At 41.3% G+C, this 27,066-nt stretch overlaps 1 protein-coding gene across 2 annotated transcripts in view; it reads right to left on the bottom strand.

The window, feature by feature from the left end:
- MBOAT1 (membrane bound glycerophospholipid O-acyltransferase 1) overlaps window positions 1–27,066 on the bottom strand; it is a 124,091-nt gene that overhangs the window by 56,481 nt on the left and 40,544 nt on the right. For both annotated transcript variants that reach the window (XM_090269769.1, XM_090269771.1), the window contains exons 2-4: window positions 8,721–8,866; window positions 7,641–7,718; window positions 1,717–1,812 (exon numbers count right to left, since the gene is read on the bottom strand). In XM_090269769.1, the coding sequence (XP_090125895.1) occupies window positions 1,717–1,812; window positions 7,641–7,718; window positions 8,721–8,866 (320 nt within the window). The remainder of the gene's footprint in view (window positions 1–1,716; window positions 1,813–7,640; window positions 7,719–8,720; window positions 8,867–27,066) is intronic.

Genomic DNA, 27,066 nt, shown 5'->3' with positions numbered 1-27,066 from the left:
GAGGGTAAGGGTAGGAGAAGTGGTCTCCTGGGATCTCCAAAGGCACCTCTCTCACAGTTCTGTGCTCCTGCAGAGCTGTTTCCTCTGCCTGGCATACCCTTCCTCCTGCCCGCATGTCTCCAGGCCCTGGCACTGTGTCTAGTATACTGGGAACCCAAAAACATCTGCAGAAAGGAATGAATGAATATACACTTTATGTCTTGAAGAGAAATGATGTAGATGAGAAACAGGTAATAATCTACTTTGGGCTAAAGTAAAAGTTTTGTATTCACTATCCCAACCAAATGGCTAGGGGCGCTATTTAATTGAGGCTTCCGGAAATATTGAAAAGGGGACTGTCAAATGCTAGAGTAGTTAACTCATTCATTTATTGAACAACTATGAAGAGCCAGGAACTCTTCTAAGTATTGTAGGGGTGAGGGCATTGGTCTGGGGTGAAACCAAAAAGTTGAAGTTTGTTCATTAAACACTAGGGAGAGTTATGATCACCTTTTAAAAATTATTTGTAATGCCATAACTTCCCAACTATATTGTCATCTTTCTTGTTCCCATAGTTTCCATATTTCACTAGCGCTACACATCAATAAAAAATAAAAAGAAGTTCATGAACTTGTTTCAGAAAAATGAAAGAACTGCTCCATAATGTGGGGGGAAAGCAATACAGAAAGGAGAATCTCACAGAGAAATAGGTAAAATCCTGAGGCCTGAGGGTAAGAAAAACTGATGCATGAAAAGCCACTCTGAGGCCAAACCACAGTCACGGAAATTTCAACGCAATTTGTGTCCCAAGGCAACACTCTTGCCTTCCTAAGCCTCTTCCTGGATAGATGGGTAAGGTGCACAATTGCGAAGTTCACAGAAAGAAGCTGTGAGTTCTAACCCCTTATTTCACTGCCTATTCTCCAATAACCCATCCAATGAAATGCAGTTCAACCTGAGGGGAGAACTCGGGCTCTCTCTGACCTCAGACTGCCCGCAGGGAACAGAACCAACGTGGTTAAGACACGTGCTGTGAGGAATCCCTGTGCCTTAGTGTCCGATCCTCAGGATTCAAAAAAAGTTGTTACTGAACGAACATCACAGAATTGTCACCAGGTGACCAAACAGGGGAAGAGTGCCCCGAGGTAAAGGCCTGGTGGCACAACATTTTGACGATTATTATGGAGGCCTCCCGCTGTGCCAGGAATTACTTTTCTGGTTGCTGCACGTCTGATGGGTCTGGCGGCGGGGAGGCTGGGGCAGCTAGGGGATATCAAGAGGGTAAGGTAGCAGCTATTTATCAGCTAGTATGGAAGAATTTCTGTATTAGTAACTAGGAGAGATAAACACCAACCCTGTGTTAAGGGGCTTAGAATAGGGGGTCTGCAAACTTGGACTGTAAGGAGCAAGAGAGCAAATATTTTAGGCTTTGCAGTTCAATGGTTTCTGTCACAACCACTCAACAGCACAATCACCGTGCAAAAGCAGCCGGAGACAACACAGATGAGTAAGTGCCTGGCTGTGTCCCAACATAACTACAGAAACAGGTGGTGGGACAGATGCTGTCCAGGGGCCATCGTCTGCAACCCCTGCCTGATAACACCACAGAGCTCACAGTCCTTGTCACAGATTTAACCAGGCACTCATGATTTGATGTGCACACCTGATCTTTACAGACCCCAAGAGGGAGAGTCAAAGTCAGCAGTCAGACTGTCCCCCACAAATTAAGATACTCACCCAGAAAAATCTGTAGTGAGAATTCCATAGTGGAAAATGTATATTCTGCTGATATGGCATATCGTCAGGTAACCCATTGCTACAAAAAAGGAGTATCTGAAACCAAAAACACACAGGATCAGATTATCATGCATTACAAGAATGTACTCGATCAATTTTCTCTTCTTCCTTCTTTTCACCCCTTCATTTGCAATGTCACAAAGTCCTGTCTGGTCTATCTATACCCCAGTCCACTTTCCCCCCACTGCCCTGAGCCCTTCATCTTGTCTCACCTGGACCACTGCAGTTCTCAACTTTGGCAGCATAATGGAAGGAATCACCTGGGCAATCATTACAACCCACACATGTCTGGATCCCAGCCCCAGATACTCAGGTTTAATCAGTACAGCGTGCACAGAGCAAGTGCAATTCCAATGGGCAGCCAGAGCTGCGAACCACTCACCTGTAAGGTCTTGCCCTCAGGTTCTCCTCTTCACAAACCATCACATTTACACGATGATCTTTGTAAATAAAAACCACCACCATGTGCCCATGACTCTCTTCCCGAAACACTTTGTTCTCTTGGCTTCAATTCTCCTTGTTTACTAAACACCTCTTTGGTTAATTCTTCCAAGGCTCTTGTTCAGCCTATCTTCTTCCACCTATTCCTTAAGTGTTAACATGCCTAATGCTCTGCCCAGGACCCTCCCTGTCCACACCTGAGACTTTAATTACTACCTACTCCATATCACTCCATAACACCATGCTATAGTATAAACCAGCAATACATACATACACACACCTGCCACTCAGAACATTCACCAACCTGTAATTATAAAGATATGTGATAATCTGAATGGGGTGGTCTGTGGGCTCCACTTTAAAACTGGTTTCTCTTTTCTATCCTAATGGCTTGGAGAGAAAGGGCCCAGAGGTCTGAGACGGGGGAAACCTAAAATATTTCCCTCAGCCCAAACTAAGTATAATGCGCAAAATGGTTTTGGACAGGTGAGATGTGCCTGGCACACCTTCCTCCAAAGAAGCCCTTTTTTTCTCTGATGTGGGACATTGAAAAATTAATACCTGCCTTTTGTCATCTAGTGATTATGGATTAAATGATGTCTTTTAACCCTGTTGCCAAATCTGTTGCCCCCAGAACACAACAAGAATGCCAGCCTCTTAAACCAAGCACACCGTTGTCCGGGGACAGCCAGCTGACCTGGAGTCTACATGATCCTTCCCCATGTGGGAAGGTCACCCTCCCCTCTACACCCCCACTCTTATTAGGGATTTCTGTACCCAAGGACAGGTAGGACGATGACCATGTTCAGCTTGAAGCAGCTAGAGGAGCTCGAGACCTTCGCCCATTGTCCTTCATAAGATTATAAAAGGCCCTAAGTCTGAGAGGGAGGGATTTTTATTTTTTACTGTAAAAAAATTAATTTATTATTATTTTTTTTTTAAAGAAGAAGAAGAAGAATATAGGAAAGGGTGAAGCCAGAGAGCCTGTATGTACTACCCATGGGCATGGACTTGGGGTGGGGGGGAATTGTTGGGGGAGGGGTGGTGCTGGGCAGAGGGGAGCAAGGGGGAAAAGATTGGAACTATTGTAACAATCTAATCGATAAAATATACTTAAAAACAAACAAACAAACAAAAAACTTATGGTCAAAGAGGGGTAGGTTCACTGGAGGCACATAGTAATTGTATGATTTGTGTAACTCCAAAGCCCACTGTCTTGCCATCAAGCCACCCGACCTCAAGTTAGTTTGGATGAATGTTGTCCATCATTTCTTCCTTTTCCTTTTGCCTTTCGTCATCCCTTCAACTGGAGGTGATCACATTCTCCACAGCTTCTTTCATCATCATTATCACCACTATGGTGATAATTCATAAACCTCATTTAATGAAAGTAGGTCTCCAGTCTTTATATCTTAAGGAGCATCTTACTTGCTGTTCTGCATCTAATATCTATTCAAAAAATTTTTTGAATTAAAAAGAAAAAAAGATATGTGGTAATCTGATTACCTACTGTCTCCCTTGCTAGACTGAAAACTCCATGACAGCAAGGATGATCATGTGTTTTGTTCGTTACAGCTACCTGCTGTGTGTTGAATGAACAAATAACTAAAGAACAGTTACTTGTCTTAAAAGTCTCCAAAGGGCCTATCGAGTCACATGAAAATCCTGAACCCAGCATGCAAGATGCTTCCCACACTAAGCCCTGCCTCGCCTTCCTGGTCTCATCTGCGGCTGCGGTCCACATCCACCACATGTCCCAGCTACACTGGGTTGCTCACTTACCACAATTACATCCTGCATCTTCAGACCAGTGATCTTTCTGCAAGTTCCTTCCTCTGCCTATAACTCCCTTCTCCATCCGAGTATCTATCTGGGAACTTCCTAACTACCAAATAAGGGTCAGCTCCAGTGTCATCTGGCTGGGTCTGGCTCCATCCATTCACGCCATCCCGACTCCCAGGACAATTCATTGCTCTGTTGCCTGTATTTCTCTAGTGCTACACACTAGCATATATAATTATAGTATTACAACTATAAGTATACATTTCCCTAACTCATTGTGACCTTAAACATCCCAACCCTTGACCTAACACATAGGAGAGGTTAATTTACTATTAACTGAAATGAACTGAAATGAATGCATTAAACATTTTAAATGATTCAGGAATCCATCAGAAACATGGATTCAGAAGGTATAACTTTTAAACACGTATATTCTGATATTAAATTACTCTGAAATACACAAATTCACATTAAAATAGCCCATGAAGGCTAGATAAGCCTAAGGAATAGAAAATAGTAGGAATACCGTAATAAAAATTAATTTGGTAGCAAGGGAGAGCCAGATAATGAGGGAGAAGTTCTATACACTCTAACACTCTATATACAACTTCATGTTCTCTTTACCATTGTTTGGGTGTTGCTACACAACAAAGATTCTCCCTGACCCTGGGTTCATCCTTAACCCTTTCCAAGCTGGAAGATGGTGAACAAAGCAAACAAATAAGAAAAAAAAAAAAAAACTCCCTTAAGAGCTGAAGCAGAAGCTGAAATAGGAGTTGGGCCGTTTTGTCTCCAGAATGTTTTCCCTTTCCCAGCCAGTTCATGAGGGTCAAGGCAGAAGCACAGAGCAAGTTCAAAAGACAGATTCTTCCAGGGCCCTTTCAAATGCAGCCATGCCTGCTGCTGCTTCTTTCCCCTCAACAAGAGCTACATCCATACCTTCCTCTGCAGTCTCACCCAGAAAGAGAAGCAAGTTCAATTCAATTGTCATAATAAGAGCCACCTATCAAGGATGGTGCCAAGTACTGTGTCCCAATACAACAGGGCAATGCATTCATGCCCTCGACAAACCTGAGAAACCTAAGGAATCCAGAAGTGGTAGAAAGAGCATGTATTCTGGAGACAGATCAGCATGGGTTTAAATCCCAGCCCTGGTGAAACTAATCTGTGGTGTGAGATATCGGGACAGTGGTTATTTTAGTAAGGAGGGCTGTGGTAAAGACTGCCACATGCATGATAGTAATATTCCCCTCTCGGACCTGGGTGGTGAGTCCATAGGTACATTCACTGGGTGAAACTCGTCAAACTGTACACCTATTTACCTCTCTGAGCTTTCACGTCCTCATCTCTGGGAAAAAAATAATCTCTATCCCACTGAGTTGTCCTAGAAAGAATATATTTGCAATAATGATAAATATTAAATATAACAATATATTAAATGATACACTAAATAAGAATTTACATATTAAAGTAATGAAACCTAACATGTTTAAAAGGCCTTGGCCTGGCACTTGGCACAAAGCAGGTAGTCTGAAATTGGCCTCTGTCCTAGGAGATACAAACTATATTCTGCTCCAATTGGTTCCTATGTGGTAAATTAAGGCCTGTAACTGCTCCCCAACACAGCAGCTTGGGAAGGAAACAGGTGCTACCCTAGGACTCTCTAGACAAATCCTGAATAACAGCAATCAGTCCAGAAATGAGTTAGTTCCACATGGTGGCAAATACTAACCTTCCCCTCCCCTTCCCAGCCATATGACAGAACTGTTAAAACTGGCTCAGTGAAGAGAAGAGAACAATTCACAAAAAATCATGAAATCCTGGTCCTGAAGAGAACTTAAGTTCAACCTACCACAAAGCCCACATCTGATAGGAGAGGGAATCTGATGGCACGAGGAAGCTGCGTCACTTGTCTGAACTCACACAGCTGGAAAGAGCCAGGTTTCCTGACTGCGGTCTCCTGCTCTTTCCCGCATCAATAGGAAGCAACTCTATCCTCTGGGAACTGAACCACTCCCTGCTTCTGCAGCACTGGCAACCACACAAGCAAAGAAAGAGAGAAAAACTTTTTCTGGCATCCTTTCTTTTTGGTCTTATGACACAGCTCTCTGCTGCCACAATATTATTGCCTGTCTGCAAAGTGTTCCACTCTGCCAAGGCTGGAGTGTTCCATTTCTGGCCAGAGACTAACACGAAGATCCTCAGGGGCCTGGCACAGAATTAGTGTGCATGTAAGTTCTTCAGCCTCTGAAAAATGGACCACGCCCCATCAGCATCATACATGTGTAAGGAAATGTTCTATAGAGAGGGAACGACACTTTTATTAATCCTGTCATTGTCTCCAAAATCAAGTTTAGAAAAAGTCAGCTATTTTCACCCCTACTTCCAAAAAAAGCATTTTTTCATCATTTCCAAAACCCATTCTTCCCAAAGGGGAAATATGAGTTTCCGATTTCCCTTTTGAATCAATGACATGCTCTCCTTCAGGACGGCAATTAGAAGAAAGATGATTAGGATTCAAATTTTCAGAGCTAAGTTGGACATTAAGCTGGATGACTATCAAATTTAAAGCATACAAAAGTATTTTCCCTTGAAAACCAGAAATTTATTTTAAGTAATTATGATTATACACTGAAAAGTTAAATTTCAATGACTTTAAGAAGGAAAATTATTATGCTAATAGTCTTATTAATCAAAGAGCTTTCCAAAGCTGAACTAGGGCATCTGCCTTTTCAGAGACACCACCAGAAGAAAAGTCTTAGTCATTCATTCCATAAATATTTATCATGGCTCTACTTGTGCCAGGTATTGTTCTAGGCTCTGAGGATACAACAGTGAGTAAGAGAGAAAGGTCTTTGTTTTCACAGAGCTTACATTCCAGTGTTATTGACTGACAGAGCTAATACTGAGGTTTAGAAGACCATGGGAAACAAGAGACAATGCAGAACAGATACCTCAGCTTTCTTAATTGATGATCTAAGCATGTAGCCTTCAAAGGAGAATGAAATTAGTTCTGTACTTTGAAATCAAAATATCATAATAAAAATATTTCTTCTTTAACAGTTTCAGTGTACATAAGGTATACAAAGTTCTGACATACACACATACCCAGAAAACCACAGCCAAATTCAAGATAATAGACATACATGTCCATCATCAGCCCCAAGTGTCTTCCTGCCTCTTTGGGATCCCTGTCACATCTCCCTGCACCACCCTGCCCCTGCAAATCTCTATTCAGATTTTTGTCTCTATAGATTAGTTTACCTTTTAGAGAATAAAATTTGTGTGGCTTACTTCACTCAGCACATGTCATTGTGTGGATCAATCATTCATTCCTTTTTATTGCTGAGTAGTATTCCATGGTGGAGACCATTGGGTTATTTCCAGTTTGGGGCTATCACAAATAGAGCTAATTCTGATATGGTGTCTTCCACCTGAGACCCAATTTGCACTCCCATCTTTTTGGTAAAGCTTTCTCTAAAGACTCCCAACATTTAGGGCTCCCTACCTCTCCTTCTCATATCCCAGAGAACCTAGGGCATCCCACATGTGGCACATGGAAAAGGTACTCCTTCCCCTGGAAATACATTCCAAAGGTCATGAATAACCTCACCTTGCACTGTTCATTCCCACGGTCTTACCTGTGAACATTGGATACACTTGCAGTGACCATGATTCCATAGCACATTAACACCAGCACAAACAGATGTGCAGAGTACCTTTAAGACATGTGAGTGGCAGGGAGAGGGGACAGTGAATATATTTCATGTTAACATACTTATTGGCTACCCATATTGATACTCCACCTCCACCCCACCAAAAAGCAAGTGATTAGTTAACCTCATGTTTATGTAAAAGAAAATAAATCAAGTATTTTTGTTCTGTAGAATTAATAACTTTATCTTGAAATGATACTAGGAAGTTATGATACAATCTGCAAATTGCAGCACTAGTAATGTCAGGAATCATAAATGGGATGCTTATACTTTTTCAGATACACAATTGAGAATCTGGAAGAGAGTTCTTTCTTTCTTTGGGACTTTTTAAATTTTTTTATTTTAAAGTACCAGGACCACTAAGCTGTCCCAAATACCAAGACTTTTACCTATCTTGGTGGCTGGTTCAAAATACTCATCAATCTTTCTCAAATTTTTGTTGAAAGAATAAGAGCAGCATTCTAGTGCCCTGAACAAATTCACAAATTTCCTTAAGTTGTACTTATAGAAATGTTAGTTCCTAAAGCTTCTTCCCCAAAAAGTGCCACTCCCAAAGTACTAACCAGCTTATTGAGAAGAGAAAAGTCTAATCTATATGTTTTCTTTGTTCAAGAATGACTCCCATTCCCTAAGACCAGCACTGAAACTACTGTTTTACTCTAAGTGCAGGACAAACACCAATATCTCCAGCACTAATGCAAGTAAAAAGCCCATGTCCACAACATTCGGGAATGTTTGTCAGGAAAATTATGCCTTATAAAAATCCTTTTGCATGACCCAGGAGAGATCCGAAAAGTGGAACTTTAAGAAAAATTCACCAAATTGACTTTCAATGGGTAGTCAAATTTATTGATTCCAGGTTCTTACAATAAATGTAAGTTTCTTCAACATCCCCATTATTTTGAGTAAATATGTATTTCTTTCCTTAAAACCTGGGAAATGCCAAGAATATTGCCACGAAACACCCAAATAATAACTATTAGAATTTATGAGGCTCCTACTCACCAGCCAAAACAAAAAATGACAAAATAGATGCCAAAAATGGTGGCGAATGTGTGCCGGGCCAAAGGATTGGTTTTACCAGGACTTAAGTAGATGCGGAACCAGAAAGCAGCACACAGAGCAGCGAGCTGGCATGCCACAAAATTCACCTGTAAGGGAAAGAGAGAGAGAAACAAAACCTTTATTGTTTGGCCTGTATGAGAATGTTCTCGAGATTTTTCAGTTTCCACATCAAGGGGCATCTCAGACTTGGACTCTTCCACAGTAGAGTGTTTATTTTGAGGAGGAGTGAGAGACTGAAGAGAACTGTGCCCTCCTCACCTGCTTTAAGAAGTGAGCAACCCAATACAAGCAGACCTTGTTTTATTGAACTTCACTTTATTATGCTTCACAGGTCCTGCATTGCTTACAAACTGAAGGCAAGACCCTCCACCAGCAAAAAGATCATGACTCACCTCATTGCCATACTTGCTTTATTACAGTGGTCTGGGACCGAACCTGAAATATCTCCTGTAGTTTCTTTTTCAATTCTATAAGACTAGCCAACGTTGCTTTCCCACCCACAAAACAGAAGTTTGTTAATGCAAAGCCTTTAGGTGACTGTGGGGTCTCTTCCCACCACCCCCAACACTATCCTAAGATAAAGAATATGTTCTTTTAGAAATGCAAATGAATCAAAGAGTCTTTCCTCATCTGGTACCTAAGAAATCAAATGCTTCTTCAAAGTAATCATCACCTGTTATATAACTCTAATTTTTCTCATTTTAAATGAACACCCAATAAGCAATAGCATTTCTCAAATTCAAGGTATGGCACAAAAGATCAAAAAAGCAGCAGCTCTGCATTACATTTTCATTATCAACACTGTCCAATTATGCCAAGTTGGTACCAAGTTTTCTTGAAAAAGTCTCAGTGATCTAGCTCTCTAAAATATTTTCCCTGAAAGAAAATATAAACTAATTCCCTGACACCCATAGGAAAGATGAACTGATTTAACACAAAATCAAAATACATTAAATGGTATAATGGTTAATGAAAACTGGAAAAGCAGTTTAACCTTTTCAGAATATTCTGAATGAAAATGTCAATATCAATATGCTTTTGGGGATCACTTAATTGAAAAGAGATTGAGGATATAAGTATCTAAATAGACCCTCAACTTCAACCTGAACAGTTTTTCATGCTACGAAAAGCTATAGCTGTAAAACTGATGAGGGCTGGGCTCTGAGGTAGCACCAGAGGTAGCAGACATCACTTCCCAAGGTCATTTTGATTTCCCAATGAAAAACAAGAATACTTTAGACCCCTTCTAATTCATAGAAAATAAGACTTCCAAATAATTTTTTGTTCTGTTTTTAAAAATTGGCTGTGCTAAGTTTCCCCTCCATTTGGAGCTCATTTTTCATCAGTCTTGACAAAAACCTATTTCCCCTACTGCCCCCCCCCTCACTTTACACCCTGAAAGGCACAGAGGAGTTGAGCTATGATCCTATCCTACATAATTTTGGTCGTATCTTTTTATATGGCCCAAATGCACAACCACGACCACACACACACACACACACACACACACACACACACACAGAAATAAGAGAGAAAAAGAGCCACCTTAGCAAATTTCAAAATGGACAGTAATTGGCAAATGGGAAGTCTAAGTTATGATCTTCTCTAGGTCATCAATCACACGGTCTTTCATTCTCTCAGCCCTGGGTCCAGCCTGCAGCCACAGCAGAATGTAGTTACTATGCAAAGTACCAAGGAAACATTTGCTCCATTCATTTTGGTTGGCCAGTAATTACTAACCATCCCTGAACTTGAGGATAGAGCAGTGATTCTCAAGAGGATAGTCCCTGGATCACCAGCAGGAGCATCCACCTGGACACATGTATGTTAGAAATGCAAATTCTCAGGCCCCACCCAAGACAGACTAAATTAGACATTCCCAGGGTAGATCCAGCAATCTGTGTTTTAACAGCACCCCTCCCTGCAAGTAATTGTGATGTACACTCAAGTTTGAGAAACACTGGAATAGAAGAGAAAGAAGGCCTGTCCCTGCCATCAAGAGCATATGATCTAACTGGAAAAAGAACACAAGTGATTGTAAATTAATATTACAATAACATTGTGTGAACTTGTTACATTATATGTCCTTCAGATCTTAAGTATATGACAAGAAGTGCCATAGTTAAGGTGGAATAAGACTCAAAGGGACAAAAGAAATACTGTTGAAACAGATAAAGATTGAGGAGGATGGCGATTAAAAACACTAAAAATACTGCTGCCTGGGTCCTATCCCCAATACTTCTGACTCAATAGGCCTGACATCAGGACTTTTCAAAGCATTCAGGTGATTCTACTGTGCAGGCAAGATGGAGACCTAGTCTGGAAGTATAAAGACAGAGACCTACAGAGGCACCCACAGGAAGAGGGCTTTCCAAGAATGAAGAAAAGCACAAATAAAGGACAGGGGGACCGGACTGTGAAAGCTCTGGGGGTGGGGTGAGATGAAACAAATTTAAGAGCGATCAAAGCCTGAAGGCCACCACTCAGCCAGCCCGGATTGCCTTAGCCTCCAGGGAACCTTACCACGGGAAATCTATATCTAATCTTATAACCCTAGGAATTGAAAGAGAAGAAAGGGAAAGTCATTGGGTCATTGAACCAATTTGTCATTTTTTCAGTCACCATAATATAATGTGTAGCCAGCTGAATACCCTAGTTCTGATACTAAGATATCAGCGGGGCAGCCTTTGATGATTCACTGATTAGTTCCACAAACACCGACTGTTTGACTCTGATGCTATATACCGGATACTGGGGACAGTGAGCAAGACACTGTCACTACCTTAAGAGAAGAAAAGAAGACTTGCATGCTCTGGGTTTCAATTCCTTCTCTTATTTATTTTTTTACTTTTATTTTTTTTGCGCAGACTGTGTCTTTGGGAGAACTGGTCTCTAATGTCTCTTCCAGATCAAATGGTCAATGATTCTATGACTCTATATCTAACCTGAATACATTCCCTTAAATGTTAATGGTAAATGCCCAAATCCAAGACTTCATTATGGATTGAAAGCTTCCCCCTATACACAGACACAACCCTCTCTCCCACCTTCTACCCAGGAGTGAGTCACAGATGGCCAGCTGAATGTTCCACGGCAAACTGTTCCAAGGCAAAAGTGGAACACACCACAACACCACTTAGTTCTAGCAGGAGGGTTCTATCAGAATTGCTTCTCAATTACCAGATGTACATCTTAAAAGGTACAGGCTGAACCACAATTATACACTACTTCACATCCATTAATATGGCTAATATTTAAAAAACAAAATAGTAAGTGTTGGCAAGGATGTGGAGAAATTGGAACGCTTGTACACTGCTGGTGGGAATGTAAAATGGTACAGACACTGTGGAAAACAATAAGGCTATTCTTAAAAAAAATTAAAAATATAATTACATATGATTTAGCAATTCTATTTCTGGGTATATACCAAAACAAACAAACACACACACACACAAAAGCAGGATCTTAAATATTTGTACATCCATGTTCATAGCAGCATTGTTCACAATAGCCAAAAGGTAGAAGCAACCTAAATGTCCATCAACAGATGAATGGGTAAACAAAATGTGTTATATACACACGATGGAATATTATTCAGCCTTCCTGGCACATGCTACAATATAAATTTACCTTGAAGATACTGTGCTAAGTGAAACAAGCCAGCTGCTAAAAGACAAAAAGTGTATAACTCCACTTACATGAGGTACCTAAAATAGTCAAATTCACAGAGACTGAAAGTGGAATGGTGGTTGCCAGGGGCTGGAGGGGAGGGAACGGAGTTGTTATTTAATGGGGACACAGTTCAGTTATGCAAGATGAAAAGAGTTCTGGAGATGGATGGTGGTGATGACTGCACAACAATGTGAATGTACTTAATGCCACTGAACTGTATGCTTAAAAAATATAAAACTTTCCATTTTAACCTATGTATATTTTGTCAAAAAAAAATTTTTTTAAGTACAAGCTGAGCATGATAGCAATTTCTTTGTGTTTGCTAGCCCATATGAACACTAGCAGCTAATAGACCATCTCTGTGGCCAAGAGTGACCAGCTGCCATGACAATTCATACAGGAACAGAATAAGATCTTTGCTCCTTTCCTAAGAGCCAACAAAACTGGAGGCATTATCTTTTAGAAATACAACCTGAAATGGGTTTGATTTGATGTATGAGATTTGTTTCTGAATAATCTTGAAGGGATGGAGAGAGTCGAGCAAGTATAAATCAGTGGTTCTCAACTAGGGATGATTTGTCCAGCAGGGGACATTTTTGGTTGCCATAACCAGAAAAGGATGAGGGGAGGCTACTGGCATCTAATGGGTGGAGGTCAGGGATACTGCTAAATATTCTACAAGGCACAGGACAGCCTCCCACAACAAAGAATTCCCTGGCCCCAAGTGTCAATAGTGCTGAGGTTAAGAAATCCTGGTACGAATGAAATCAAGTTGGCCAGAAGTTGAGAACTGTTGAAGATAAGTGCTGGGCATGTGAAAGTTCACTTTTGTGTATGTTTGAATCTTCCCATAATAAACAGGTTTGTAAAGTTACACAACTCTAGAAAGAAAGCAAGTCACTGGCCTGAGATGATACAGAAGTAGGTAACTACATCAGAGAAACACCTAAGTTAGGGAGATAACATATATGAGCATAGAAACAAATCTAAACAGTAAAGAGACAATTTCTTCCTAAATAGAAAAAGAAGAAGCACCTTTTATGAAATGATCAAACTCCTATAAGAGAATCAAATTATAACAATTACAAGAGAGAAGATCTACCTTCAATAATATTCAAACTAAGTACTGTGACCTCCCATCCCATGACCAGCAACAGACCCAGTAGTTATTTGCAGAGTCAATACAGCCAGACTACCAGCTGCAAGACCCTGCTCCACTGCTTACTGGTTGAAGAATTACAGAAGCTCACTGCATCTTGGCCCCTGGTCTATGAGATGGCGATAATAACAGTGGTACTACCCATGGCCCTGGCTGGTTTAGCTCAGTGGATTGAGCGTCGGCCTGCGAGCTAAGTGTCGCTGGTTCGATCTTCCAGTCAGGGTACATCAGAGAAGGAAAACTCTGACTCCAAAAAACCTCCGCTGCCTTGCGGCATACCTCTTCAGGGGAAAGGCTAAGGGAGTAAACGCCGACAGAAAATCCGGAGCCGGAGTCCCTAAGGCGGTTTGACGTTGTAGTCAACACCGGCAACTCCTGCGGCGCACCTGAAGCCAAGCTGTATTGACTCCGTCTTTCCCTTGGACCCTTCAGCTGCGAAGAGAGGGGGGGTCTGCTGCATGGGCAACAGCAGACCCTCCATATCACCCTGCCCAGGCTCTGTAGCTTCAGCGTCATCGCAAGATGTCGATTCAACACGGGAGGAGACAGATACGATGTCACTCCCGAGTCGGACTGCACAGCCATTCTCGGCGGTGCAGATAGACTCTTAAGAAGCTACACCATCGTCTCTCGAGACGGACGGCTGCCGACGACGACGACGACGACTACCTCCCAGGGTTATTATGAGAAGTAAAGAAGTTAATACATTAAGATTACTTGAAACAGTGCCTGCCACTGATAAGCATTTGCTAATAATAATATGTACTAAATTGATACACAAGCTGTGCATAGAATATCCTCAATATGCAGTGAGGGCGGAGCTGTTGAGAACTGGTTTCCTGTCTCCTCCCTGCTGCCCTCACACTGACTCCCTTCCCAGCCCGCATTCAAACAGCTGCCGGAGTTTCCCAGGTGTCCTTCTTCGCTAGGGAGAGGCAATGCAATTGGGACAAAGAGCCAATCTCTGCGTTTTCCAGCTCCTGAGTGGAGTTTTATAGACTTTATCTAAAGCACAGATAAATATGAAAATTAAAGCAGTCTCTGGAAATGTAGGAAAGATATATTTTTCTTTTTAATTCTAAAAACGTGTCTTCATAGATCAAGAGCCAAACTAACAAATTTAAAGCATACAGTTTCAACCATAATCACGGAGGGAAGAAAAGCTCTTAATGATGGAAGGGTTATTTTTCTGCACAAAAATCAATATAGAGTTTGGCCAGTGAGCTGAAGGAGGAACCCAGGGGCAGGAATAGTGCTGAGACCTGGGGTGGAGGGGTGAGAGATGGCGCCTGGCTTCTCAGAAGGCAGCCCGGGGAGCAGGCCAACCCTGTGGAGAAGCACTGCTTCCGGGAGGCTGGGTGACCAAGTACGCGGACCTGAGGGACCACCCAGGCCCGTCTCCCAAGCTCTGGGAAGAGCAGAGAGCCAGCAGGCCTGAGAGGTCCTGAAGTTGGACTGAGGAGAACGCTGAGTGTGAACCTAGCACATGGAGCCATGGAAGGGATGGCGGGGAACAGCAGGTGATGCAGCATCAAGAGGCCAATGCCCTAGACCACAACAGGCTCCTCCGAGCAGAGGCCAGCAGGGCCCCAAAGGCACAGCGACCTGGTGCCCTCACCTAGGCCGCGAAACTCTGTAGGCCCCTCAGGGATTAGCTCATTCCCAGGTATAGAGGTAGATAAACTAATGTAATCTTAGATGGGAGGTGAGCTGCTTAAAATTAGCTTGAACACTAAATTAAATTAAGTAGGGAGAAATTAGTTACATTTTTTGGTATATTTATGTCTGTGACTGTAAATTTATAATCCACTATGCCGCTATTAGAAATATGCACAAAATTTTTTATTGTACAAAAAATATTAACTTGAGTATTATTTCTAGTCACAAGAAGAAATCTGAAAGTTCAACAATTAGTAAAGACACTGGTTAACACATGAAACAACTAAAGGATGCACCTTGCATTATAATTCACTTGAAAGGGACATGGTAGTATTTGCTGTTGGCTATACTTTTGAACGACTCATGGAAATGTAGTCATTGAAGCTAAATGCTGAAAAAATGTTGAGGCCTTATTTACAAGACAAAATGAAGTAAAATCTACCTAAATATAGGAAAAGAAGAAATAGTAATTAATGGTAAGCCCTTTAAAGATAATAGTATTAAAAATGGGCATTATAAAGTACTATACTAAAGTGAAAAACATTTGCTATAATAAAAAGTAGAATGCAAAATCGTATGTATATTTACAAATATGTTAAAAAACAATAGTGGCATATGAAAAAAGCAAAGCTGTATAATATTGAATATGGCTACTTTATCAAGATGATGGAAATCTAGGCAAATTTTTGTAACTTTTTTTTACAATCTTTAATTGTAAATTCCATGTGGAATTTCCCATACATACACACACACACACACAAATCAAGGTACTCTAAGAAACTCATTAAAATCCATATTTAATTCTACATACTCTATCCTCAGGGTTGCATTTATTAGCACCTACTATAAAGTTTAGGGAGGAATTAGGCACACCTGGAAGAAGCCAACCTATAAAAAGTTTCATCTTAAAGAAAAACACGTTTTACATAGGCAGCAAAATATTGAGAGTAACAATGTGAATGGCCAAAGAGAATGAAAACAAATACCATGATGCTCTTAAATAAACCCTTCATGTTTGAAAGAAACATGTGTAAAGTCCACTTTTCTACTGATCCACTCCCTCCAAAGCATCAAAGAAAGCTGTACTTTCATTTGTGATCTCCAACGGTATGCACTCCGCAATTCAAGTACTATGTGTCCCTTCTACATAGGAAAGAGCAGAGCACAGCTGTTCCAATCAGACTCTTATTAAACACCAGTAAGACTGACATAGCTCTGATTCAGCAAGAGCTCAATTTCCACAGCTCTTGCAAGATTTCTAAGTAACTGCAAGGAAATAAAACACATGCCCAAGGAATAAGAATTACAAATTGGTAGTTACTAAAGAGTCATGGGGATATAAAGTATGGCATAGGGAATATAATCAATAATATTGTAATAACTATGTATGGTGTCAAGTGGGTACTTGAAATATCAGGGGGACCACTTTGTAAATTATATAATTGTCTAACCACTATGCTATACACCTGGAACTTATACAAAATAATATTGACTTCAACTATAATTAAAAAATAAAATTCTTTAAATAAAGGCCTATTCTATTCTATTCACCCTGGCTGGTTTAGCTCAGTGGATTGAGCGTCGGCCTGCGAGCTAAGTGTTGCTGGTTCGATCTTCCAGTCAGGGTACATCAGAGAAGGAAAACTCTGACTCCAAAAAACCTCTGCTGCCTTGCGGCATACCTCTTCAGGGGAAAGGCTAAGGGAGTAAACCCCGACAGAAAATCCGGAGCCGGAGTCCCTAAGGCGGTTTGACGTTGTAGTCAACACCGGCAACTCCTGCGGCGCACCTGAAGCCAAGCTGTATTGACTCCGTCTTTCCCTTGGATCCTTCAGCTGCGAAGAGAGGGGGGGTCTGCTGCATGGGCAACAGCAGACCCTCCATATCACCCTGCCCAGGCTCTGTAGCTTCAGCGTCATCGCAAGATGTCGATTCAACACGGGAGGAGACAGATACCATGTCACTCCCGAGTCGGACTGCACAGCCATTCTCGGCGGTGCAGATAGACTCTTAAGAAGCTACACCATCGTCTCTCGAGACGGACGGCTGCCGACGACGATTCTATTCTAAAAAACAAAACAAACAAAGAAACAAAAAAACCCACATACCCAAGGGTCTGACCTCCTATGTCACCAAAGTGCAGTCAAACTGCTGCAATTCTCTTAAATCTCTCTGCTCTGATGTGCTGCAGAAAGGCATTACTTGGGGATTTCTATTCTGTAGCTTTCCTAGTCTTTCAACAACAACAACAAACAAACAAATAAAACTTTGCCAGGAGCAAAAAACATTGTCTTCCTCCTAATGGAGAAATACAAGCAGTCTATTTTTAACTAAGAGCAAATATTAATAGACCAAAATAATTTCCTCTACTATAGTGATTTACCAGTGGCTCACCACTGAGGTGCAGGCAACGTTCCAGGCCTGGAATGCTTTCCTCAGCAACACTGCCTTATATGCACCAAGACAAAACCCATCTAATTAAACAATTCCCTATTTAAAGGCAAGCCATTCCTCCTCCACCAACAGTACTCTTCTGCATTGCCCCCTACAAATAAATGTGGCTGGGAAGAGTACAAAAAAATGCTGTTCCTTTCTGTGCCATGAAACAAAAGGTGCTTGTACCAGACTCTTGAGCTACTTTGTACTTTCAAAGAGATCCTTGTTATACGTCCATTCCAAACTCTTCGGAATGTCAGCAAGAAATGCTTTAAATCTGTAATGAGCCCATTTTTTTCCAAGCTGGTAGATAAGCAAATATTATTTAAGATCAATAATCAGTGTGTGTAATGTATAACCAAACTTCTAATTGATATTTTATATCCTAACAATAACTGCATTTACTGAGTACTTATCATGTGTCATGAAGACAAAACTATGTAAATGATTCAATTTAAGCTTTACAACAACTTTATGAAATAGCTTACTCCCCTTTTACGTATGAGGAAAATGAACAGAAGACAGTTAAGTACAGAAAGCAAAAGCAAACAAATAAGACAAACAAACAAAAACTCACAGACAAGACAGGATGTGGTTACCAGAGACAAGGGGGTGGGAGTAGTAAAGGCTAGAGGGGGTCAAATTAATAGCGACAGAGGGAGATGTGACTTTGGGTGGTAAACACACAATGCAATATACAGGTGATAAACCATAGAATTTTACACTTAAAACCTATATAATTTTATTAACCAATGTCACCTCAATAAATTTAATTAAAATTTTTTAAAAGAAAACAGGTAAGTACACTGGCTGAATTCATGAAACTAGTCAGCTGGGGTTTGAAACCTGGCCTGCGTTCTCACTCATTATATTGAAATGCTTCCCCTCAACCCCCAACATTCTCCCCAGCGATACTATCTTCAGGGAGAATTTAGTAGCTGCCTGTATGAATTTGCTCAGGTTGCCATGATAAAGTAACACACACTGGGGGCTTAGACAACAGAAGTTTATTGTCTCAGAGTTCTAGAGGGTGCCAGTCTGAATTCAAGGTGCCGAAAGGGTTGGTTTCTTTTGAGGCCTCTCTCCTTGGCTTGTAGATGGCTGTCTTCTCCCTGTGTCTTCAGACAGTCTTCACTTTGTACATGTCTGTGGTCAAATTTCCTCTTTTTATCAAGACACCAGCCATACTGGATTAGGACCCACTCTGATGACCTCATTTCAACTTAATTACCTCTTTAAAGAGACTCTCTCCAATCAGTCACATTCTGAGGTACTGAGGATTAGGACTTCAACATATGAATATGAGAGAAATACAATTCAGCCCACAACACTGCTCAATAAAAATCCACTACTCAAATGCATGGAATAAAACACTCTTCATTTCCTTGCTCCTATGGATGGACAGTAAGCAAGCCCCAAACCAAAGGCTGTGAGGGAAGCTGAGTCTTAGCATAGATTGGAGCCTCCTACCTGCCCACCACAAACAGCTCCTGAGAGGGTCTTCCCAGCATCTGCCCCTGCCTCCCTGCTCCAACGTATGTCAAAAGTTCCTTAGCCTATATTGGGCTTATCAAGGCTGAGAAAGTTCATCATCTCTTAGCCTCTGTTTCAAAGACACAAGTTTTAAGTTATAACAATCAGCATTTATTGAGCATGTACATTTATTAAGCTCAACAAACATTGGCTACTTTCCTAAATGCTTCACAGCTACTATCTCATTTAATCTTCCCAACTCCCTCAATGTCCCACTGAGAGAACTGAGAGGCAGAATGAGGGGCCCTTAAACACTCAGCTATCGGGCAGCACCATGAGTTACACTGAGATGCTTGGTCATGGCCTGTGACTAAGGATCTCAGTCCTGTACAGGGAGAGACTTGAATTCAACTCCCGGGCTCAAAGTCCTTTCCAACTGCTCTTCTTTGAGGCTTGCACAAACTCTCTAGAGTTTGACAACTCACATAACAAGCCTCCTTCCACCAGTTCAGAGTAGGTTATCTAGTCCCTCTGGAATGAGATAATGCCTCTCAAGTCTGTGAAAAGAATTCTCCATACTTGGTTAGAGCTTAGATTGTACTGGAAGACATGTGGCTTACCTTATTCTGTAAATGTCATGTCATGTATTAAGTTATGATTTAGATTCAAAACCCTTTAACAACTGACCCCGATGGATGTAATGGGGAACCATTTATGCTGTCTCTTTAGCCATGACCAAAAAAATCTTGAAATATGTAGTATTTGAAGTGTTTAGCTCAGTGGATTGAGCGTCGGCCTGCGAGCTAAGTGTCGCTGGTTCGATCTTCCAGTCAGGGCACATCAGAGAAGGAAAACTCTGACTCCAAAAAACCTCCGCTGCCTTGCGGCATACCTCTTCAGGGGAAAGGCTAAGGGAGTAAACCCCGACAGAAAATCCGGAGCCGGAGTCCCTAAGGCGGTTTGACGTTGTAGTCAACACCGGCAACTCCTGCGGCGCACCTGAAGCCAAGCTGTATTGACTCCGTCTTTCCCTTGGACCCTTCAGCTGCGAAGAGAGGGGGGGTCTGCTGCATGGGCAACAGCAGACCCTCCATATCACCCTGCCCAGGCTCTGTAGCTTCAGCTTCACTGGAGAGGACACTCCAGCGTCATCGCAAGATGTCGATTCAACACGAGAGGAGACAGATACCATGTCACTCCCGAGTCGAACTGCACAGCCATTCTCGGCAGTGCAGATAGACTCTTAAGAAGCTACACCATCGTCTCTCGAGACGGACGGCTGCCGACGACGACGAAGTGTGATATCTCTTAAGGATCTGCCTCCAGGTTGCCTCCCACCCCATAAGTCACATCTTTATAATCCTTGTCCCAATAGGCAGGGATACTGAATAGAATTCAGGGCTACCCAAGGAATCCTGAAAAAGTCTGTCCATAAACATGCTGTCGCCACCTCCTATGAAGAAACAATTTCCCCATTAATTAATTCCATTCTTAGCCAGTCAAAAATGTTTAATAATAACAACAACAACTACTACTACTACTACTATTACTACATAGCAGCAGCAGCTAGCATTTAGGGTGTTCGCCTACATCCCAGGCACTACTCTAAGTCCTTTTGCCTATATAACTCCTTTAATATTCACAACTATTTGAGGCTCTTTGGAGCATTTATTTTATAAATGAGTAAATTAAGGCAAATGAATATTAAGGAAATTTCCCCATAATCACATACCTAGTAAGTGGAAACACTGGAATTTAAACCCAGAGAGTCTGGGGTTTCGGAGTCCATCTGCTTAGCTATGATGCAATGTTTCATTCAATGCAACATTCTCAGGTAATTTCAACATTTCATTTTCCAGTCAAGGAAAGGGGAGCCCAGAGACTGTCAATGACCCAGCCAGGCTCGCACAGCCACTGAGCACCAGAGCTGGGACTAGAACTAAGGTGTCTTGATTCTGGTCCATCAGCATACCTTCCCGCAATTCCCCCACTAGCCTTGGATATGGGATGGAAGAGAAACAGGGTGCGGGGGATCAGACAGGCCCATCAGGAAATAAGGTCTGTCTGAGCCATGAACCCTGGGCTGCCAAAGGGAAGGAAGGACAGAGTGCTATAGGAAACACCACTGAACAAGGAAGTGCAACGTTTGAGGGTGACTTTATAATCTTGACCAGGGCCTGGGTACATCAACTTATATACACAGATGGAGATCACCACCAGCAGCAAGTATGTATGTATGTATGTATGTACATGTGTGTGAGTGAAAATTTTTCATGTAACCCAAGTACACCCAGCTAGACTTTAGCCACCTTCTCTCAATCTGGTTCCATAGTGGAAAGTAACTTTAGCTAAAAGTGTCCCGTCACTTAGAATGTTAAGTGGGAAAATAAAAACATTTCCTCTACCACAAGACCATAATGGACGCTAAATGGACTATGAAAGTACTTTGTAAACTACAGAGCTCCACAAGTACAGCAGGACCTCGAATAGCGTCATTTTGTTCAAGTCACGTCATGATAATGTAGGAACTAAACTCTTATATACAGTAGCCTACAGTAAAGTTGTTTTGATATACGCCACTTTGCTTCGAGTCGCAGAACCCATCAATGATGTTAAGTGAGGACATACTATTTTAGGTCAGCTACAAACTGTCAAGTCAGCTAACCAGCTGCCACACAGACAACTCGATGCAGTGCTGCCCACTGGTCAGCCAGCGCATGGGACTCGCTAAGACAATAAACACTGGAATCAACCAAGGAATTATAAAAAATATTAAAAATAAGAAAGACTGATCCTAGGGATCCACTCTGATTTGGAGGGAATAGGTTATGGACAGGCCAGACATCTTTTTTTTTTTTCAAGGTCCCCAAGAGATTCTAATGCGCAGCCAGGGCTGAGATCACAGCTTAAACTTCTCATATTGCTAACTGGGAGGAAAAAGGCAGTTTGATGAGTATATTTTAAAGATTTTGAATCAGGCATAGAATAGACAAGTGAATCACAGACTATTAGCAATTATGTGGTCCAAGCCCCTCATTTTGCAGGTAAGGAAAACGGGTCCATAAAGGAAGTCATAGGGAGACTGACCAGAGTCTCCCAATTCTACAGATGAATCTTCTTCCACCTTATAAATGAATGGATTTAAGACTTCATGCCCAAAGTGGACTATCATGTCTTTATTGAGTCTTTTTTGATATACATGCTGACTGACTGACTGCATTCTGTCTCCTTAACACTCACTCCATCACACCTGCCTTGTGAACTCAGAAGAGCTATGAAAAAGGTTTAGCACACTGTATCCCTAACTTCTCACAAAAGGTTTAAAAATAAATAGGGAAACTGGTTGATTCATACAGAACAGGAAAAAGTCACACAAGCTAATCAAACTATTCTTCTATATTCCCACGATGGAATAAAACATAATAAAAAGCGCTTCAGGTCTTTCTTCCTAGCATCTAGCAAAATTATACCTAAATGGAGCCAACAGAAAAAAGTCACAGGTTTATTTACCTAATTTCTTTATTACAAAATTAATAGATGCTCATTTTAACAAATTGAACAATACAGAGAGAGATGCAATAAGAAAAAGGATATAGTACCCTCAGCCCCAACCCTCTAAACACACCACCCACTATTCTTCTTAGCACACACACACACAAAGTTTTGATACTTTTGTCCATGTTTATAAAAATATGCCCATATATATTGGTTTCTCCTTTTGTTTAATATAATCATGGTATAAAAATTATTCTGTAACTTGATTTTTCAGTTAGTAAAATATCATAGGCATCTTTTTGTATTTATTCATACTTAGCTAATTTACGAGATCTGTCGGAAAAAGCCTAGCCATTGTTAATAAAATAATAACTGTTTACGCAACATCAATATAACCTGGCAGCCAAGGAGAGTGGACTGGAATGCACATGTGTGAACAGTGATGACTTCACTGTACTCATTAGTGATGGTGGTAGAGGCCACTGAGTGACCATGTGTACTGTGTGGCTGACACATTCAAAATGACTGAGCACGTAGAGCAATGAATCTGCATCAAATTTTGCATTGAGCTTGAACATTCCTCTGCAGAAACTATTCGAATGATTCAGAAGGCTGCAGCAATGGGCAGCTGGTGATTGGCAGATTCATCACAAGGCACCCACTCAAGCATCATATCTCATGCAGAGTTTTTTTATAAAACGTCAAATCACCCAGGTGACTCAGCCCCACTACAGCCCAGATTTGGTGCCCTGTGACTTCTGGCTTTTCTCAAAACTAAAATTACCTTTGAAAGGGAAGAGATTTCAGACAATCGATGAGATTCAGGAAAATATGATGCGGCAGCTGATGGTGATTGGGAGAACTGTGTGAGGTTCCAAAGTGCCTACTTTGAAGGTGACTGAGGTATCATTGTCCTATGTACAATGTTTCTTGTATCTTCTTCAATAAATGTCTCTATTTTTCACATTACATGACTGATACCTTCTGGAAAGACTTTGCATACTTATAAAGCTGCATGATATTCCATAATATGGGAGGGAGATACTCTCCACAGCTTAAATTTCCATAAGTATATAATAATTTCCACCCCATTCCCCGGGAAAAAAAATATTTAAAGAAAATTTCCTACTAAATGTGCAATGAGCTCCTATATAGTTGAAGACCTATTCTAAATGTAAGAATACAATTAGCCATCTTCTTTCACAAATGAGATCTTAGTTTATGACTATACTTTAAAGAGGCCACACTTAGTACTCTAACATTTTTTAAAGTTTCAATTATTTTAAAACTGTAAGGCATACACATTTGAAATTAAAGAATTAATCAAGAAATAAAGCCCAACCAGCATGGAGCAAAACTCAATTATATTATACTGTCATCTTTCATATAAAAAAAATAACTACACACACATACACACACTCTATTTGGTTATTCCATATCATTAAGGAGGCAGTAAATATAAACATCATCTGTGTTTTCCCAGTGGGTAAAATGGAGAGGTTAAATAAGGTTATTTAACAGGAGAGAGGGAAAAGACCCCCAAGTTGCCTCTTTCCCCAATAACCTATGTTGCCTCCTAAACAAAAAAACCTGACAATTTCTTCCCTGGTGGACTTAAGTTAAAACTTTACCACTCCAAAGAAAGTGCCCTCCAAACACATATAGACTTTCCTGTCACCAATAACTCTGCTTAGTATTTAAGAGGTGACTCAGAGTGAGATCTCTGGGAACAATGGAAAATGCAGCACCAGGGCCTTATTTTCTTATGCAATATCCTAGGGCATGACCAATTATATCGAAGTAAGTTATGAAATTGTCAAAAGTCTCAAAAAAGAATTAATTTTAACTCAGTTTAACTTAAGAATAAAACACAACACCAGTTAGCTTTTATAAGACAGACATGTTGTGGAGCCAGATGATGTGGTAACTCCAGAAGGAAGAAACCTGAGTCCTGGTGGCGTTATATTCTAGGGACCATCAAAAGGGAAATATATGTGATTCTTCCCACTCTCTAGGAACTAAGCTATTTTTAGCTCTTATTAGGTAATCACCTTCTCTAAAATATGTGTTTGTTATAATAAAAGGGAAATTGATGTGGACCAAGAGTCAAAGTAACTGCATCCCTGATTAATAAAAACCTTAGCCTACTCAAGAGCAAACAAGACAATGGTTTTCAAAGGCAGGAAGCAAATTGCCAACTATAGGAGAAAGGGAAAGGAGCAGGGTTTGTTTTTTAAAAATTTAATTTCATAGAATAACTAAAATTATACTCTATTTCTTAACCTCGCCTTTATGCCATAAACCATGACATAATCCCACACTCAGCAACAACTGCTCTGACCAAGTGCCAGCAGCTGCTTGTTTGCTGAAGCCAGTGAACCATTTCCGGCCTTTGCCTGCCATGAGCTCTTGGCAACATTTGACACTGCATCATTCTCCACTCTTACTTCTTGACTCTGACACATTTTCTTTGTTGTCTTTACCTTTCTGATCACTCCTTGCCCCTCTCCTCTGAGAGCTGCTCCCCTGCTGCCCGCCCCTGGGGGCCATCCCTGGCCAGCTTCTCTTTTCATGCCATGTTATATGCCAAGGGAGGTCTCTTACTCTTGTGCTTCCAAATACCACTCATGACTTCCAGATTGTTTTCTCCATCCCAGAGGTCTCTCCTGAATTCCCGAGAATATACCCTCAGGCTTACTTGAATCCTCATTTGTATCAACCACAGACACCTAAATTTCATTATGTTCATAGCTGAGCTCATCATCTTCCCCTCTCATCTATTCCTCTCTTATCTAAGGCATGGGGCCCTTCAATAACCCAATTGTTCAGGCCCGAAACCAGAACTGCACCTCTTACTTACACCCACCTAAACACAACCAATCTCAATTTATTAATGCTATTTCCTAAGTCTATCTTAAATCCATTTGCTTCCCTCTCTGCATCTACCATAATTCAGGTCACCATTCATTTCATCTGGACAACTTCATCAACATTTAATTAATCTCCCTGCCTCTGATTTTGCCCAACTCTCTCCATCCCCTCCGCATTAGTCCTGATCTCAGCTCAGAAGTCACCTCCTCCAGAAAACCTTCCATTCTGCTGCTCCCACCGCATCCTCAGCATCTACAATCATAGCACTTCTCACACTGTTGTAATGATCTCATTACCCAGGCAAGTCGTTTCAAGAAAGCAGAGGCCATGTCTATCCTTTTAATTAATGTATCTCTAATGTCTGCTATATATTTGGTTCTCAATATTGGAATGATTGAATGACTAACAAATGAATGAATGAATTATATGTTCAGGAGCAAGGGAGGTTGGTCAGCATGTTAGGGGAATAAGGAAAGGTAAATAAAGAAAAGGCAGGCAGAGGTCAGGTACTAGAGGGCACTGAAGGACTACAGTTCCAGACTTTTGCTATGCATTCAGAAAGCATTTACTGAAAGGCTGATGTGCAAGAATGGACTGTTATGATTTCATGAAAAGTGTTTTCTTTGAGTTGCAAGTGTCACATTTTTAAATTATCAGTTATTTCATGTACACCTATTTAGGAATAGGTTTGGCTCAGTGGATTGAGCGTCGGCCTGCGAACTAAGTGTTGCTGGTTCGATCTTCCAGTCAGGGCACATCAGAGAAGGAAAACTCTGATTCCAAAAAACCTCCGCTGCCTTGCGGCATACCTCTTCAGGGGAAAGGCTAAGGGAGTAAACCCCGACAGAAAATCCGGAGCTGGAGTCCCTAAGGCGGTTTGACGTTGTAGTCAACACCGGCAACTCCTGCGGTGCACCTGAAGCCAAGCTGTATTGACTCCGTCTTTCCCTTGGATCCTTCAGCTGCGAAGAGAGGGGGGGTCTGCTGCATGGGCAACAGCAGACCCTCCATATCACCCTGCCCAGGCTCTGTAGCTTCAGCTTCACTGGAGAGGATACTCCAGCGTCATCGCAAGATGTCGATTCAACACGGGAGGAGACAGATACCGTGTCACTCCCGAGTCGGACTGCACAGCCATTCTCGGCGGTGCAGATAGACTCTTAAGAAGCTACACCATCGTCTCTCGAGACGGACGGCTGCCGACGACAACGAATACAAACGAAACCTGATGATCTCTTTCAAATGTAATCCTCACTCCCAAAATCAACAGAAAGCATAATAGTTAATTCCATTATTCCAACCCCAGCAGCATCACTGACAGCAGGAAAACTGGTTACATTCTTTAACAACAGGAAAACAGAAGAGAAGAGAATAAATATGCTGTGGTAAAAAGGTGCTACGAAAAACAGATTTCCAGCACTGGCTAAATTTTCCTATACTATATCTACAAAATCAGAGGAGGTGCACACCGCCTTCCTTTCATAACTCTTGCTCTTTTTTAAATTATTTTAAATTGTTATT

This window comes from Furipterus horrens, unplaced genomic scaffold (genome assembly GCF_987537825.1).
Source record: "Furipterus horrens unplaced genomic scaffold, mFurHor1.1.pri manual_scaffold_3, whole genome shotgun sequence".
In the NCBI taxonomy this organism is placed as follows: Eukaryota; Metazoa; Chordata; class Mammalia; order Chiroptera; family Furipteridae; genus Furipterus; species Furipterus horrens.
This window is presented reverse-complemented; position numbering and strand designations above follow the sequence as displayed.